This window comes from Neomonachus schauinslandi, chromosome 16 (assembly GCF_002201575.2).
Source record: "Neomonachus schauinslandi chromosome 16, ASM220157v2, whole genome shotgun sequence".
Classification (NCBI taxonomy): Eukaryota; Metazoa; Chordata; class Mammalia; order Carnivora; family Phocidae; genus Neomonachus; species Neomonachus schauinslandi.
The window spans coordinates 9,711,412-9,727,593 of NC_058418.1; the positions used below are offsets into that span (position 1 = coordinate 9,711,412).

A 16,182-nucleotide genomic window follows, 5' to 3' on the forward strand; every position below is an offset into this window, starting at 1 on the left:
GCCGCGCCCTCTCTCCTGCCTGTATTTTCCTACTTTTTCTGGGCCCCGCCTCTGCCTTGGTCTTTGACTCCGCCCAACTACCGGCATAATTATAAATTAACTTAAGCCCCACCCATATCTGAGCCCCTCCCCTTGTCTCAAACTTTCTGAATAGTTTCTCCTGCCCCCTAACCCACTCCCTCTGAAGTTCTCAGCTCGGACCCTACCGCGGATCGGTACCCTCTCTTGAATGCCTTCCCTAGCTCCGCCTCAACCCACTCTGAGATCCACGCCCTCATTCTAGGCGCCTTCACCATTCTCCCCGGGAGCCCATTCCTCTGCCCTACCCTAGGCTCCTCCTCTCTTCCGCTAGAGGCCGCGCCCCCTCCCATCAGGCTCCGCCCTTCAGACCGCCTTCGTCGCCTTTTCGGCCCAGTAGCATAACCTAGCTCCGCCCCTTTCGTAGAAAGCTACGCCCCCTCCCTTGCCCCTCGGTGTTTACCAGCGCCCCGCCCTTCCTTAGGTTCCGCCCCGCTGGCCCACTGGCCCCGCCCCCGGCCCCGCGCTGCAGTGCCTTCCCCGCCGCGGCCCCGCCCGCCCCCGCCGAGCGGAGCAGAGGGCGGCGGCGGCGGCTGCTGCTGCTGCTGGAGCGGCCCGTGAGGAGGAGGCGGCGAGGATGGCGGCGGCGTCGTGGGCGCGGCGGAGATGAGCACCCGCGGCCCCAGGCCCAGGGCGGCGTGGCCGGAGTGGGCGGGGGTCCCGATGCAGGCCCGAGGAGGGCCATGGGGCAGGTCCTGCCTGTCTTCGCCCACTGCAGTGAGTAGGGGGAGGCTCAGGCCTGGTGTGGGGCCCAGAGGCCCGGGTGGGCTCCTCCCCAGTAACCACTCCGTGCCGGGTCGCGGGAGAATTGGGATGGGGGAGGAGGCGAAGGAGACAAAGGAAGCTCTCCCCTCCCCCCGCATTCCAGCGGCGACGGGGGCGACCTGACCCGGAGGACCTGAGTGAGTCAAGGCAGAGGTGGGGGGCACTGAGATAGCTGGCGGGGGATCGCGCCGGACTCTGGGATATGGCGCCGGACCCCACCCAGGGATGAGGACGCTCTCCGGGAGCTGTCCCCTCGCCCTGGTGCTGGCCGCAGCCGGCGGGGAGGGGAGTTGATTGGAGGGGTAGAGCCAGGATAGAGAAGAGGGATCTAACCACCCCCCCAATCATCCATCTTTGCATCCCACCTCCGTTTTCTGCCCAGACTCAGAGGCTGCCCCGACCTCGCCCAAATTGTCCAACATCCTGTCCCTTGGAAACAGCCATCCCTGGGTTGGGGCCAGGACTCCTGGGTCCTTACTGAGCTTTACCACTGATTAGTAGTAACCCTGGAAGACACCCATTCTACTCTGGGCCTCCGATTCCCCAGCTGCCAAAACGAGGTGGGGGCGGGGGGGGGGGCATCTGATTTCAGTTCCCAAACGGTATTGAGCATCTCCTGTAGGCAAAGCCCCAAGCTAGCTCTGAGGGGCTAGGTTCCACAATTGAAAATACCTTATCTGATGCTCACGATCTCTGAGACCAGGGCTTGAACAGTCCTCGTCTAACATTTTCTGTCTCACACCCCCGTGGTTCCCGCAGCTGAGAATTTCGACACTCTCAGATCTGGCCACTTGCATGTCCTAGGAGTCCAGATGCCAAAATTCTAACCATTTGTTATTTCAACATTAAAGAGTATCATCCCAACATCCTAAAATCTTGTCCTTACCTGGGCTTACAAAGGAAAGCCCTACATGATCCCTATCACCACCACCTCTCTGCCCTCATCACCCACCCCTCTCCCTCCCAGTCACTCTGTTCCAGTCATGCCTTCACACCTCTCTGTTCCTCAGATTTGCCAAGCATATTGTCTGCCTCAGGGCCTTTGCACTGGGCTTTTTCCTCTGCCTGGAAGACTCTTCCCTAGACATCTTCATGGCTTCCTCACTTCATTCAAGGCTCTGCTTAAACGTAATCTTATCAAAGAAGTCTTCCTGATCACCCTGTCTGAAATAGCATCCTCTCACTTTCTCTTCCCTTACCCTGCTTTATTTTTCTCCACACACTTAGCACCCAACATCATATATTTGTGTATTGTCTTTCTCGCCGGTAGAGTGTAAGGCCTGTGAGGGTAGGGATTTTGTCTGTTTTGTTCACATTTGTATTCTCAGTCTAAAACAGTGCCTGGTACATAGTAGGTGTTCAATAAATGGTTTTTGAAAGAATGAACTAATTGAAACCTCCTAAAATTCCTAATTTGAAGACTCTTAAGATTAAGATTCCTGGATTTGAACTTACACGGCTGAGCTTCTGACAGCACTATAGTAAGGTTTTACGGTCTGTATGTAGAATGTTCTAAAGGTCCTGTGGTTCAAGTATTCTAAGATTCCTTAATTCGGACCGTCCAAGTTTCCAGGACTGGCACACTTCTGTGATTCCGACAGTCTAAGCTTCTAAGAATCTTCGATTCTTTCCCTCTCGCAGAAGAAGCTCCGTCTACAGCGTCCTCTACCCCTGACTCCACAGAAGGTAAGTGGAGGGGGAGAATGTGAGAGCGGGACGCAAAGGGGCTCACAGCTGGATAGGAGGGTTGAAGAGAGTGGGTCAGGGTCCCGCTTAGAGTAGCTCATACCCTCCTTTGCTTACTGCAGGAGGGAATGACGACTCGGATTTTCGGGAGCTTCACACAGCCCGAGAATTCTCGGAGGACGATGAGGAAGAGACCACGTCGCAAGACTGGGGCACCCCCCGGGAGCTGACCTTCTCCTACATCGCCTTCGACGGTGTGGTGGGTTCTGGAGTGCGCCGGGATTCAGCTGCCCGCCGCCCCCGGCCCCAGGGCCGCTCAGTCTCGGAACCGCGAGACCCACCCCCTCAGCCCGGCTTGGGCGACAGTTTGGAGAGCATCCCCAGCCTGAGCCAATCCCCGGAACCTGGGCGCCGCGGTGACCCCGACACTGCCGCTCCAGCCGAACGCCGCCTGGAGGACCTAGGGCTCCAGCTGGACCAGCTGGGCTGGGCAGCCCAGGGAACGGGGTCCGGAGAAGACTCTGCCACCAGTAGCTCCACCCCGCTGGAGGACGAGGAGCCCGACGGGTCGGAGGTTGGAGAGGCTGGGAAAGGTGAGATGTCAGAGGTGCTGGGACCGAAGCCACAAGGGGTGGGTGGTCTCTCCTCAGGGCACCTCCAAGGTGAAAGCTCATGGCCTTCTCTTTCTAACGCGCCAGAACTGGACCTACAACTCGGACTCCCTCAGTCCTCACCGCCGCCACCGCCGCCGGAAGTCTTGACTCTGCAGCCCAGCCCCGGCTCTGGAACCCCCCAGGCGGGTACCCCATCCCCACCCCGATCCCGGGATTCGAACTCTTGGCCTGATGAGCCCTCGCTGGACCTGAAGGAGGAAGAGCCGTGGGGGCATCTGGAGCGGGAGCCAATCACGGGGCAGTGCCTCGATAGCACGGACCAATCAGAATTCACATTGGAACCACTCCTTCTAGGTAAAGTGCGGTAAAGTGCGTGAGTGAAGGTGCTCCTTTGGACTACAGTGAAGGTGGGAGGGTTGGAATTTAAAGGGACCAACCTCGCGAAGGAAGTGAGGAGGGTGGAGAAGAGGAGGTATTGCTATTGGCTAGATATAAACTCCGCCCTTTAAAAAAATTCCCCGTTACCTACGATTGCCATTGGTTCTTTTTATAGTTCTCCCTCCCACTTGAGGCGCGAACCCTCCTTTGAGTATTAGGATTGGCTGATTACTTAAAAAAAAAAAAATCCCTCTTTTGGAGTGCTCCTCCTAAAGGCTGATTTTGGATGGGACAAATCCCTGAAAAAATAAGGCTGTCTTCTGTTTGTGGCCATGGGACATTTACAAGTAAACTCTACGCCTTTTTAAAACGCTCCTCTTCCCTGACCGCATCCGTTGGCCAGTTGCGAAGAGAGCCCGCCTTCCTCTAAAATAACGCTAAGCCTCCACGAACGGCCATGGTGATTATAGACATCACTGCTTTTGGGTGTTTACAAAGAGAGCCACCCCTTTTTGGACCTGTCCCCACCTCTATGGAGAGCCATTGGCTGGGTACAAAGGGGCCCCGCCCCTTACTCCTTCCCTCCGGGTTCCACTGAAGTGGGCGAAATCCCCCGAGAAGTAGCGGTGTCCACAGCCTCTCACTCAGAGCGGAGATGGGGAGTAAAGGTGGGCTTGCGGAGCGGGCTGCTGGGACCGGGGTTGGGGGGTGGCGTAAATGGGTCCAGATTCTCTCTTATCTCCCCCAAATCTGCGGGTATGTTTCCCACTGGTCCCAGATTCCCCACAGCTGCAGGCTGAAGCTGGGGGGTTGAGGGGGTGTCTAGAGAGGGAGTGGAGGGCGCGTGGGGTCCCCTCTCCCCCCCGAGCCGAAGCTTTGGGGCCCAAGAGCAGGGAGGCCCCCTCCCCCAGTCTCAGGCCCAGGCGGCGCTGTCACTCAAGACCTGGACAGGCCAGCACAGCTGCGGGCCAGGCCCCCCCCTCCCCCCAGCGTGCCTAAACTTAGCCCCCGCCTCAGGCGACCCGGCCCCTCCCCCACCCACTGGCACAGGCCTTGGGGAGGCTGCAAGGGAGGGCCCTGCATTGCGGGTAGTGGGAGGCCTGCCCTTGTTCGAGGTAGATGGGAGTGTTTGTGTAAGGACGAAACAGAAGTGAGGGGAGTCAGACTCTGAGGGGGACGGGTCAGAATTTGATCAGAGTGAGGGTGGGAGGGTGGAGGGTATTGGGCTACCGGTCCAGGGCTGAGATGGGGTCACATTATTGGGAAGGCTGTTAACGTTTAGATGGGCAAAATGAAACATTGGAGGGGCACAGTGGGTAGAGTATGCAACTCTTGATCTTGACTCTTGATCTTGGGTGGTGAGTTCAAGCTCCACCTTGAGCACGGAACCCATTTAAAAAAAAAAAAGTGAAAAGGAGTCTGGAGATCAGGGCTCAGGTTGGGCTTGTGAGGTGAATTTAGCATCTCAGAAAGGGCTCAGAAATTTGAATCAGGGCGTAGAAAGGAGGATGATATTATTAATGCGTTTAGGACTTAGAAAAGTGCATGTGGATGGGAGTATCAAGAAGATACCACTTTACACTTGTCAGGTTGGCAAAAAAGAAAAAGAACAATAACACCCCTTGTTGGGCAGGATGCTGGAAAAAGATCATGTCCAAGTTGCTCATGGAAATGAAAATTGTTAAGGTTTGCTAACAAGCAATCTGATAATATTTATGACGTTCAGAAACACAGAACTAGTCCAGCCAGCCATTTCACCTCTGGGATTCTATCTCAGAAATAGAACCTCTCTGCAGGGAGGTAAGAATATCCGTAGAAGGCTAGTGCTTGCAGCACTGTTGAGGAATGGAGGTTAAGAAACCAAGTGAATGACCCAGCAATAGATAAATGTTGAATGAAATGAACGATGGTGCAGCCACATGCCGGAATCTTGTGGAGCCCTTATAAAGAATGAATCAAGAGCTCTTCCAACTGATGAGGAGGGAATTCTAGGAGGGAAAAGAGTGGGATGTGCGTGAGGCAGAAAAGTGTATAGATGATCCCATTTTTCATAAATAATGACCAAAAAATTGTATCCCCACATAACCTCTGGGCAGGACTGAGATTAAGGGGACTCACTAGACGGTTAATTTGGGTTTTCCAGAAGAAGAGGCGAAGCAGCTGGGAATTAAAGAAGATAACTAGAAATTGGGAAATTGAGTTCAGGTGCAGGCCAGGTGTGTCAAGAGGTCAAGGTTCAGCCCTGAGACAGGAAGCAGGAGGTGAGGAGATCAGCCAGGCCAGGTGCAAAGCCCAGCCTGACTGCCCGGCCCCCTCTCCCTCCACAGTGGCGGACCTGCTGTACTGGAAGGACACAAGGACATCAGGAGTGGTCTTCACAGGCCTCATGGTCTCCCTGCTCTGCCTCCTGCACTTTAGTATCGTGTCCGTGACCGCCCACGTGGCCCTGTCGCTGCTCTGTGGCACCATCTCTCTCAGGGTTTACCGAAAAGTGCTGCAGGCCGTGCACCGGGGGGACGGCGCCAACCCCTTCCAGTGAGAACGCCTGGCCCCTAACCTTGACCTCTGTCTAGACCTCTGTGTTGACCGAAGAGCTGGTCTGACCCTTGACCTCCAGTCAGGCACCACTCATGCTGACCCTGACCCATCCTGTCCTTGTTTCTGACTCCAGCCTGACTCTGACCCTGAATTCCAGCCCTAACCTCTGATCCTAATCTCTTACCCTTAATCCTTGATTCCCATCTCCTGCCCCTGAACTTGACCGTAGCCCGCTACATCTGGCCGTCTCCTCAAACCCCTATTTCTTGCCCTTGTCCTAGCCACACCCCTCAGCCTGGGCTGGTCCACACAATGAGGTGCCTGACACCCTTTTGTCCTCCCAGGGCCTATCTGGATGTGGACCTGACCCTGACTCGGGAGCAGATGGAACGTCTGTCCCAGCAGATTGCCTCCCGAGTGGTCTCTATGGCCATCCAGCTGCGGCATTTCTTCCTGGTAGAAGACCTCGTGGACTCCCTCAAGGTGCCTCGAAACCCTCCCTCCTGGGTTCCCAGCATTCACCTGGCTGTCCCTGGGGAGTAGGAGGGCCATTGCTGGGGAAATTCACGGCCTGGGGAGGGCCCTGTAGGCTCTGCTGACCCTGACCCTCTCCCCCAGCTGGCCCTTCTCTTCTACATCTTGACCTTTGTGGGTGCCGTCTTCAATGGTTTGACTCTTCTCATTCTGGGTGAGCTGGGAAGGCTGTGGGGGGCGGGGTGGGGAGGTGGGTCATTGGCGCTTGCTGGGGGATGGGGTTCTAGATGGAACTGTTAAACTCTTGGGGGAACCCTGACCCCCCCCCCCCTTCTTTTCCCTCCGGGGGGGCTCTTTTTTTTCCCCCCCCCCTCCCGTTCCCGGAACCCCCGGGGGGGGGTGACGGGCCCCCATTTGGCGGTGCCCCAGCCAAAAAGGGGGGGTCGGCCCCCCCCCCCCCCGCCCCCCCCCCCCCGCCCCGGCCAGAGCCAGTGTCCTACTAACATGTCCCAGCCAGAGACAGGAGTTTCAACATGTTGAATATGTTTCAACAGCCAGAGATAAGCACTTTGATTGGTGCCCTCTGTGCAGAGCCAGGATCCGGCGGACATGGGCCAACCTAAGTCAGGTGGACGAACCGATGCTTTCACCCCAAAACTGCAAGGACAGTCACCATCGGGTGGGACGGCTGTTGCCCAGAACACTGAGAGGACCGAGGCCAACTGACATATATCCTATCCAGACACAGGCAGATGGACTGACATTCTCTTCTCTGGCACGGCTGAGAGCCCAGTGATCCACATGCCTGCCAGAGATAGTACGAACTCCCTCACATGCTGGAATCACCAAGACTCTCAAAGCCGGTCACACTGTGAATTCGACTAGTATTTAAGTCAGTCCACGCACGGACTTGACAACAAACACCAATACCCCACACTCTCACCTGACTCACACATACGGACACACGCACATACAACTCACTCAAAGATTCATAGTCATGCCCAGGAAACAGACTTACTGGCAAATTCCCGTGTGTCTACCTGACATCATTTCCCACACAGAACTTGGCCCAAGCGACTGACGCTTCAGCTTGAGCTTCTGACTTCCAAGGCTATTTTAGTAGGCTTGGAGTTGAAGGTGGAGTAGTGGACCACTCTCCCCAATTTCTCATTTGGAGGTGGGGGAGGAAGCAGCCTCCTGAATGAATCGGGGAGAAGAACCCCTCCAATCTCTCCTTCTTGGTCTCCCAGGCCCAGATGGACCAGTATGTGGGATTGGTGACCAATCAGTTGAGCCACATCAAAGCTAAGTAAGGACAGGGGATGGAGATGGATGGGTTGGGGAGGGGAGAAGCTTAGGAACTTTTCCCCAGATATTACCTGTCCCTAAATCTCTTGGGGTTAATGCCCCCTCCCCAAAGACAATTCCAACGAGGTCATTAGGTGGAGGGCAGGGGCTGGCTTTGGGCACTCAGCTACTTCCCCCACCCCACCCCCACCCCCCAACGTCCAGATTTCCCCTTAGTTCTCAGATTCCTATGGGTCACTTGCCCCACCTTGTGATTCCACTTGTTTCTCCCTCAGGATCCGAGCTAAGATCCCAGGGTCCGGAGCCCTGGCCTCGGCAGCAGCCGCAGTCTCTGGATCCAAAGCCAAAGCCGAATGAAAGGGGTGTCTCTGCCCTCGGGACGCCTGCCCCCATCCCCCGCAGCTCTCTGCCCAACTCCATCTCCCTTCCATCCCCACCCTCCCTCCGCCTCCGCCCGAGCCATTTCCCGAGCCATTTCCCGAGCCATTTCCCGAGCCGGGCGGGTTTCTGGATCACCAGGGAGTTTGTGCAAATTGCCTGGGCGGCCAGGACTACATCTCCCAAGAGGCTCTGCTCTAGGAGCCCCGGAAAGGCGAGGCACCTTGGCTGCGGCGCCTGCTGGGACTTGTAGTTGCCTAGATAGGGCACCCGCCGGGCACTTCCGTGACCCCACGGCTGGAGGCGCCGTGAGAGATTGGTGTCTCCTGGACGCCACTAGCCCCAAAGCCAGGGCTTTGCATGGGGCCCAGGGGAGGCCTGAGCTTGGATTTACACTGTAATAAAGACTCCTGTGGAAAACCCAAGGCCTCCTGTGCTTCCAGCCTCCTCCAGCTTTCACCTTCCTGCACCGAAAAGCACCCAAGTGGTATTCAAGGAGGAACCTTCCCCATCTATCCAGAAGAAGCTCCCTCCTAATCTGTTTATATTATGAAATGATTGAGGGGAGGATGCTGAGAGACCCTCCGTCCCAGGGCTAGCCAAGGCTTTGACAGCCGCTTTCCATGCCTGTGCCCAAGGCAGACATCACTAGTCGATCCCCACACTCTGCCCGCCAGGCAGCCTTCTCACCTGAGCCCCAGATCCGTGCCCAAGTGCCTTCTGGACGGCTCCCTCCACAAACCTATCCAAACCTTTTATTGTCCTATCTGATTTCCAGCTCAGGGATGTCTGCTCTGCCACTTTGTCATCAGGCTAGAGACCTCGGTATGGCCCTGGATTCCTACTTCCCCAGTCCCAACATCTAGTAAGTCAGGAAGCCATGCCTATCCTCTCTCTCAAATGTCTCTCATCTAACCACCTCTCTCTGTCCACTTGCCTTGGGACCCAGTAAAGGGCCTCATGGTCTTCCTGGGCCTCGGGTTCCAAAACCTAGGGAGAAGGAGGCAGGACTGGGTTCTAATGACCCACAGACCTGGATTTGAATTCCGGCTTCACTACCTCTTGCCTGTGTGACCTTGAGCAAGTGACTTCACCTCTTGAAGCAGAATTTTCAAATGGAAAACTGTCACCATAACCGCATGGACATGGAAAACCCTTGGCATATACTAAATGCCCAGTGACCAGAAGCTGCTTGTGAGCTATGAGATTGTTTCCCGAATCTCGGTCCTTCCGTCATGATCTTTCTATCACCCGTTCTGCTTTTCATCTAATATTTTTCTTTAAATTGGTTAATTAAAAATAAAAAATATCTTTTAAAAAGAAATGTTACTTCGCCACCAAGAAAGTCAGTATCACTTGCCAGGAATAGAAGGTAACAGTAAAAATAAACACAGAACTATTAACATTTAAACTGTATGTTCGTGCATCACCTAAAATCATCTCACTTGTCTAGCGACGCATGTCACATTTTAGGAGCTAGATAATGATGTTGCAGGACTAGTAGTTAAAGCCTGTCTTTGTGTGTGGAGGGGTTGCCTAGCAGCAGCCATGTAACAAAAAAGAAGAAAAGGAAAGAAAAAGAAAAAAGAGGGCTTAAGGGGGCTTCTCTTGGATCTAGATCTGCCAAGCAGGGACCAGGTTTTCAATTTCCAAATTAAAAAATAGCGAGATTTCCAAAAGATGCTGTTATTCACACTTTGCAGAAGATAGTGTCACTTTGTAATGAAGAACGGAGGGGGGCACCTGGCCGGCTCAGTGGAGTATTCCACTCTTGATCTCAGAGTTGTGAGTTCAAGCCCCACATTGGGTGCAGAGATTACTTAAAAGTAAAATTAAACAAACAAACAAAAAACTATTAAAAAAAAAAAAAAGGATGGAGGAAGAGGGACTGGTTGAAATTATGGGTCCAAGAGTGGCTAAAGCCCCCAAGCCCATCCTTGGCTTCTAGTGAGCCTACCCTCACTAGAAGCTGGAAATAGGTTGGAGTTTGAAACAGCCTTCACTAAGTGCTTCCCAAACTTTTATATCTATCTGCTCATTGTGATTCCTCCAGTGAAATGAGTTGTACTAAGCTTGTTTTCCAGGTGGGGAGACCGAGGCTCAGAGAAGGATAATGTAATAATCTTATATTTATCCTACAAACATTTATCAAGCATGTGCTAAATTCTCAAGCAGTCTTGGGGCGCCTGGATGGCTCAGTCGTTAAGCGTCTGCCTTCGGCTCAGGTCATGATCCCAGGGTCCTGGGATCGAGCCCCGCATCGAGCCCCACATCAAGCTCCGCATCGGGCTCCCTGCTCCACGGGAAGCCTGCTTCTCCCTCTCCCACTCCCCCTGCTTGTGTTCCCTCTCTTGCTGTGTCTCTCTCTGTCAAATAAATAAATAAAATCTTTAAAAATAAATAAATAAATTCTCAAGCACTCTTTAGACAGTAGGGACCCAGAAAAAAAAACAAAACAAAGTCCATAGTCTCATGGAAGTGATATTCTAGTGGGAGCAGACAGAGAATAAGCACAATATATGGTAGGTGGTGCTCAGAGTGATGGGGAAAAGTCCATCAGGGTAAGGGGATGGAGTGACATGACTTGCTATTTTAAAGATTTTATTTATTTGAGAGAGAGAGAATGAGAGAGAGCAAGCACATGAGAGGGGGGAGGGTCAGAGGGAGAAGCAGACTCCCCGCCCAGCATGGAGCACGATGTGGGACTCGATCCAGGGACTCCAGGATCATGACCTGAGTTGAAGGCAGTCGCTTAACCAACTGAGCCACCCAGGCGCCCCAAGGACTTGCTATTTTAAACTGAGTGGTCAGGCAAGACCTCACCAGGTGGTGGTATTTGACCAGAGGACAGAGTGAAGGGAGTCAGTGGACATGTGGAGGAAAGGAGATTCAAGCAGGGGGATCAGCAAACACAATGGCTCTGAGAAAGAAGCATGCCTGATGCCTAGTGTGTGCAGCAGATCTGCATACCAGATGCCAAGTAAATGAGGAAAGCAGAATAGGAGATGGGGTCAGAGGAGTGAAAGGAACTAGCATATAGGGATTTTTTTTTTAAGATTTTATTTCTTTGACAGAGAGAGAGAGAGAGAGTGAGCACAAGCAGGGGGAGCTGCAGGCAGAGGGAGAGAGAGAAGCAGGCTCCCCGCTGAGCAGCGAGCCCCATGGGGAGCTTGATCATAGGACGCTGGGATCATAAAAAGGCAGACACTTAACCAACTGAGCCACCCAGGTGCCCTTGAATATAGGGATTTTGTAGGGCCGTGGTGAGAACATTGACTTTTACTCTGAGATGGAAGCCCTGGGTAGGTTTCATGTGGTCCGGAACGATAGTGTTGTCAAAGGATCACTGACTTCGATTATAAAAGGGTCCACCTTTCTTGTAATGATAATTAGGATGGCGCAGGCTTGATTCCCCCAGGTGGATGGACTGTGTGAACTGGGGTACGGTACTATCCGTTTCTAAGCCTCTGTTTCCTTGGCCATAAAATACAGGTGCAGAAATTGATGACCTCTAGTGTCTTAAACTCAATATGGACAGAATTTCTGTCATCCCGCTGCCTAGGACGGTGCCTGGGACTTAGTAGGCGCTCAGTATAAATGTTTGAATGAACATGGGACTGTGTAGGTCGTTGAAGTTCCACAAAGGAACAGCAGGTGTCGCACCAGCCCCATAACCGCCTACTCGGAGTCTGCGGGGCTGGGCTAAATCAAACTCTAGCAGGAACTCGCTCACTCGAACTCGGATTTTTTCAGAGAAGGGGCTTCTGAAAGCCGACTTATGACTTTCTCCTCTTAAAAAACAAACTTCTCACCTGGAAAAAGGGGCTTCGGGCCCTTTAACCTATAGAGGCGAGTGGGCCCGGTCCTCGAACGCCGCTTCCCAGAATGCGCGGCGCTATGCAAATGAAGACGGTTTCCAAAGCGAGGATGATTCATGCCCATGCAAGAAAAAGGTAACGTTTTGGAAGGATATATGTCGTAGTTGGCGGGAATTTATAGATATCGGAGTCAACAATCTCACACCCTCCCAAACTATGTGACCATAACTGTAAAAAGATAGCGGGTTCTGAGTTTTATATAGCTGTGTGGAGGAAAGTGTGTTTCGCCCGGATGATCCTCAGTGGTCTGGGGTGCAGGCTTCAAACCTGTAGCTGTCTAGCGACAGAGTGGTTCAATTCCACCTTTCGGGCGACAGGGTTCCCTTTTTATATTCCCATCAGACTGGACATTAGAGCGGGTTGTCGGAGAGAACGTCCCTCGGGCCAGCGCCTAATAACATCGCTACAATCCTCTGCTTCACAGTTCAATCTCCGCCACGTGGGTCTCTTCCCACGGTTACACTTTTACTGGGAGCATCAAAGATGATTCCAAAAGATGATGAAAATCATCCTGGATCTCTCCCCTTCACTTGCTTATTCTCCCATTCAGTCATTTGCTCACTCATGTATTTAATCACACATGCACTTATTCATCAGTCAGATATTCATTCATTCACTCACTCACTCACTCACTCACTCACTCACTCACTCATTCAACAAGTATTTGCTTGGTGCCAGGTGCTGGAAACACAGTGTTGATCACAGCCCCTGGCCTGGCCTCATGGTGATCCCAGTGCAGTGAAGGAGACAAACATTAAACAATCATTAATTACACATTTAATGAACAACTACAAAGGTGATAACTACTGGGAAGGCAAGTACTGAACTTAGAGGCTAGCTAATAGGGAGACCTGAGTTCAGGTGAGGTGTCAGGGTTACACGTGGGCAGACACCTGAAGGATGAGGGGATGAATCAACAGAAGGGGGGAATATTCCAGGCCAGGGATCAAGGTGGCCCCAATAACAGCAGTGAGGATGGTGATAACTGCACTCAGCGTCGGCATGCATGAGCTCCCTGACTCCTCATAGCCCCATTCTGCAGCTGAGAAAACTGAGGTTCACACAGATGAAGCCTCTTGTCCAAGGTCACCCAGCTTTGGTAGGCTCTCAGACCCCTGGCCCATGCTATTTACTACTGCCCTGTGCTGTCTTTCTCAAGCTAGCTTTTCACTGAGTCCTGTCTGTTCTGCCTCCTACTGTCTTTTCAATTCCAGTCCTCCTTTCTATCTCATAGCCCTGCCCTTGTTCCAGGCTTCCCCAACACACACCAGTGTCCCCACCCGAGACCCCTCCTTGGCCTCCTGCCTGGGTCTTGCCCCTTTCTCTGCCAGCTACCCTCAACTTGGTGGTTAAGGCTGTCTTCCTAAAGCACAAGCCTGCCCCTCCCTTTCTTGCACTCAAAACCTGCTATGGCTCCCCAGTGCCCACAGAGATTATCTAAATTCTTAGTCTGGAATTTAAGCCTGCAGAATCTGGTCCTTGCTAAACAATTTCTCCACACCTTTTGCTCTGTGAACCTCTAGCTCCCTCGATGTATCAAGCCCTCTTCCCACACCAACAGCTCTTTGTGCTCACTGCATCTTTTTCTATCCCCTTCTGTGTCTTCTGTTTAGCCTCAAGGACTCAGCTCAGCCGTCCCTCCTCAGGGAAGTCTTTCCTGAATCCCAGACCAGGTTATGTGCCCCCACCGGGCTCATGGATTGCCCCAATCCTGTGCACTTGAGATCATCCCCAACAGGTCTGTGTCCCTCTCTGGACTGTGAGCCCTAGGAGGGGGGAGCCTGGAGCTCTCTCAGTCCCCGCCACTGTGTCCCCAACACTGCCCAGCACGGGGCTGGGAGCACAGTAGTTACTTAGGAAATGTTTCCTATTGATTAATAAATTAAGTGAGGCAATATTTTTGGTTCAGTCCATTTTAGGTGGGCCCCTATATGTTCATAACCCAGAAAATATGGTCATGTGAAAAGCAAAAGGAAATTCATCTTCGATGTAAAGTGATCCATGCTTTTGTGGTTCATCTAACCCTGAGGATTGATAAGCACTTTCTGATCTTTAGTAGTATGGGATGTGTGGTTCAAATTTCTCTACCTGTTCCACCCTCACTCGGGTCATCCTGAGCACGCAGGGTCTGAATAAGTTCCTCTGTTGTCAAGAAACCTCCAAAACACCCTTTGGCATTTCAGTACCTCACACCCACTCTTCTGCCTCATCCCCTCTAAGAAGAGGCAGACCCTGTGGGAAGTCCTCCGACTGCCTCACCTCCTCTGTCCTGTTGTCCTGCTGCAGACTGATTCACAGGTGGGAGTCCCAGAATGTGCGGTGCCTGGTATAGCCCCGCCCCCGATCTAACCTCATTCCCTCCTGCCAAAGGAAGGCAGGGGCCGGGCATCAGGAACAAACAGACACTACAGCTTGGCAGATTCATATTTAAGAGCTTTTTATTGGCGACAGTGCAGAACCATGGCGGGAGGGTCGTGGCCCAGTGCCAGCCAGCCCCAGCCCCCCAGGGTCAGGTGCAAAATACAAAAAAGAGAATCACAAATACAGCATGGGGGGGGGGGGTTGGGGGGATTCAATAAGTTGTGGTCCCGCAGGAGCAGGCCCTGCTCACAGTCTCACACTCACACCCAGAATCCTTAAACGATACAGATTGTGAAAGTCTATGATCCCGCAGGCTTCGCTCACAAAAATAAAATCTCACGTCCCCAACAAACCCAGAGTCAGGAGACCGCTGGAGGATCGGGGACAGTCAGCAAAGAGACAGACCGAAAACGACCAGGTGAAAACAGGCAGAGAAAAGACGGCGGCGTGGGAGAGATGGCTGGAGAAAGAGACGGCCAGAGACTGCCCCCAACCACCAGAGGGGCCGAGACAATCAGGAGAGACAGCGAGAGACAGCCAGAGGAAAGAGAGCCTGAAACAGGCAGACTCGAAGTTTCCAGAAGCAGTGTTTCCGATTCAACGGGCACTGCTGTGGGGGCTAACGTGACCTAGGCCGACGTTGCAGAAGCGCTCACACACTCACGCGCACACACGCACGCACACCCATATATAATATATTTATTTATACATAATAGATATAAGTGCCTTTCGGAAACCAGGAAAGGGATAAATAGCCACAGGGCGGGAGGTGCGGGACGGGCACGTGGAATGTTTCCCATGCAGCACAGAAGGCGGCGTGGCCCACCCGAAGTTAAAAAATATCAATGTGCCTCACGAGAGAATTCTCAGGAGGTGAAAGCACAGGGAGAGGTGGGGCGGGGAGCCCGAACCAAGAATCGGGGCTTGGGGGGCTGGGGCGCGGAAGCCGGGACCGCGGGAGTCCAGCCCCTTTGGGTTTGCCAGTCCGAAAATATTGGGGGTTGGGGGCCAAAGCCTCGGCCTTTAAATCTTCTCCGGAAAAAATACTGGGGGTCCCCTGGCAACCTCCCATTGCTCCCTTTCTAGAAAGGATGTGGGGGTGCCACGGGGAGGGAGAAGTTGGCGTCCTAGGCCGGGGTAGGGGGACAGGCCTTAAAGAAAAAGGCCAGGGCTTGGGGCTGGGGGTCCTGAGGACAGAGGCCACGAGGATGGATGACTGTCACCCCCACTCTCGGTCCTGTCACCCCTTGAGTCTAACTCACTGTTGAGGAGAGGAAGGAGGCAGCTGGGGCGAGGGGAGACCAAGGAAAGGCTTTGAGGCGTGGGGGGCACGATCCGCTTCCCCCCTCCCGGAAGGGTTCAGTCCCACCGGGCTCCCCCCTCCTACCCCCCCCCAATCCGGCCAACTCGGTTCACAGTATAAAGCACTCCAGCAGGACGGGCATCACAGCGCCCCCTGCTGCCTGAATCAGAGAGGCCCAGCAAGGAAGGCCGGGAGGGAAAGGCTGAGCCAGGCTGGGAGGCTTGGGGGGTAACACTGTAATCAGAAAAGGAGGTCTGGGGGCCGAATTGGGAGGGGGGTGGCCTTAGGAGGCTAGGAATTCAGATCAGAGCCACTTTTGCTGGGAGGGGTAGGCTGGACAGTAGGGAGGGAGGTTCACATTTCAGACTAAGTCTGGGTGGGAGGGAAGGAGATTCTCATAAGGGGCATCAACTTCCCTTAA

General features: G+C 53.5%; 1 protein-coding gene and 1 non-coding gene across 2 annotated transcripts; both read left to right on the forward strand.

Annotated features, from left to right (window-relative positions):
- The first annotated feature begins 761 nt into the window (after nt 1-761).
- Nucleotides 762-8,636, forward strand: RTN2 (reticulon 2). Its single transcript, XM_044922232.1, is given in 9 exon segments — nt 762-795; nt 2,485-2,529; nt 2,652-3,122; nt 3,228-3,497; nt 5,849-6,056; nt 6,404-6,542; nt 6,678-6,763; nt 7,720-7,842; nt 8,117-8,636. Coding segments are annotated over 9 exon segments (1,458 nt in total). The 3' UTR covers nt 8,199-8,636.
- A 3,687-nt stretch (nt 8,637-12,323) lies between these two features.
- TRNASTOP-UCA lies at nt 12,324-12,410 on the forward strand. Its single transcript has one exon. It is a non-coding gene; the product is annotated as a tRNA-Sec (tRNA).
- Nucleotides 12,411-16,182: the final 3,772 nt, after the last annotated feature.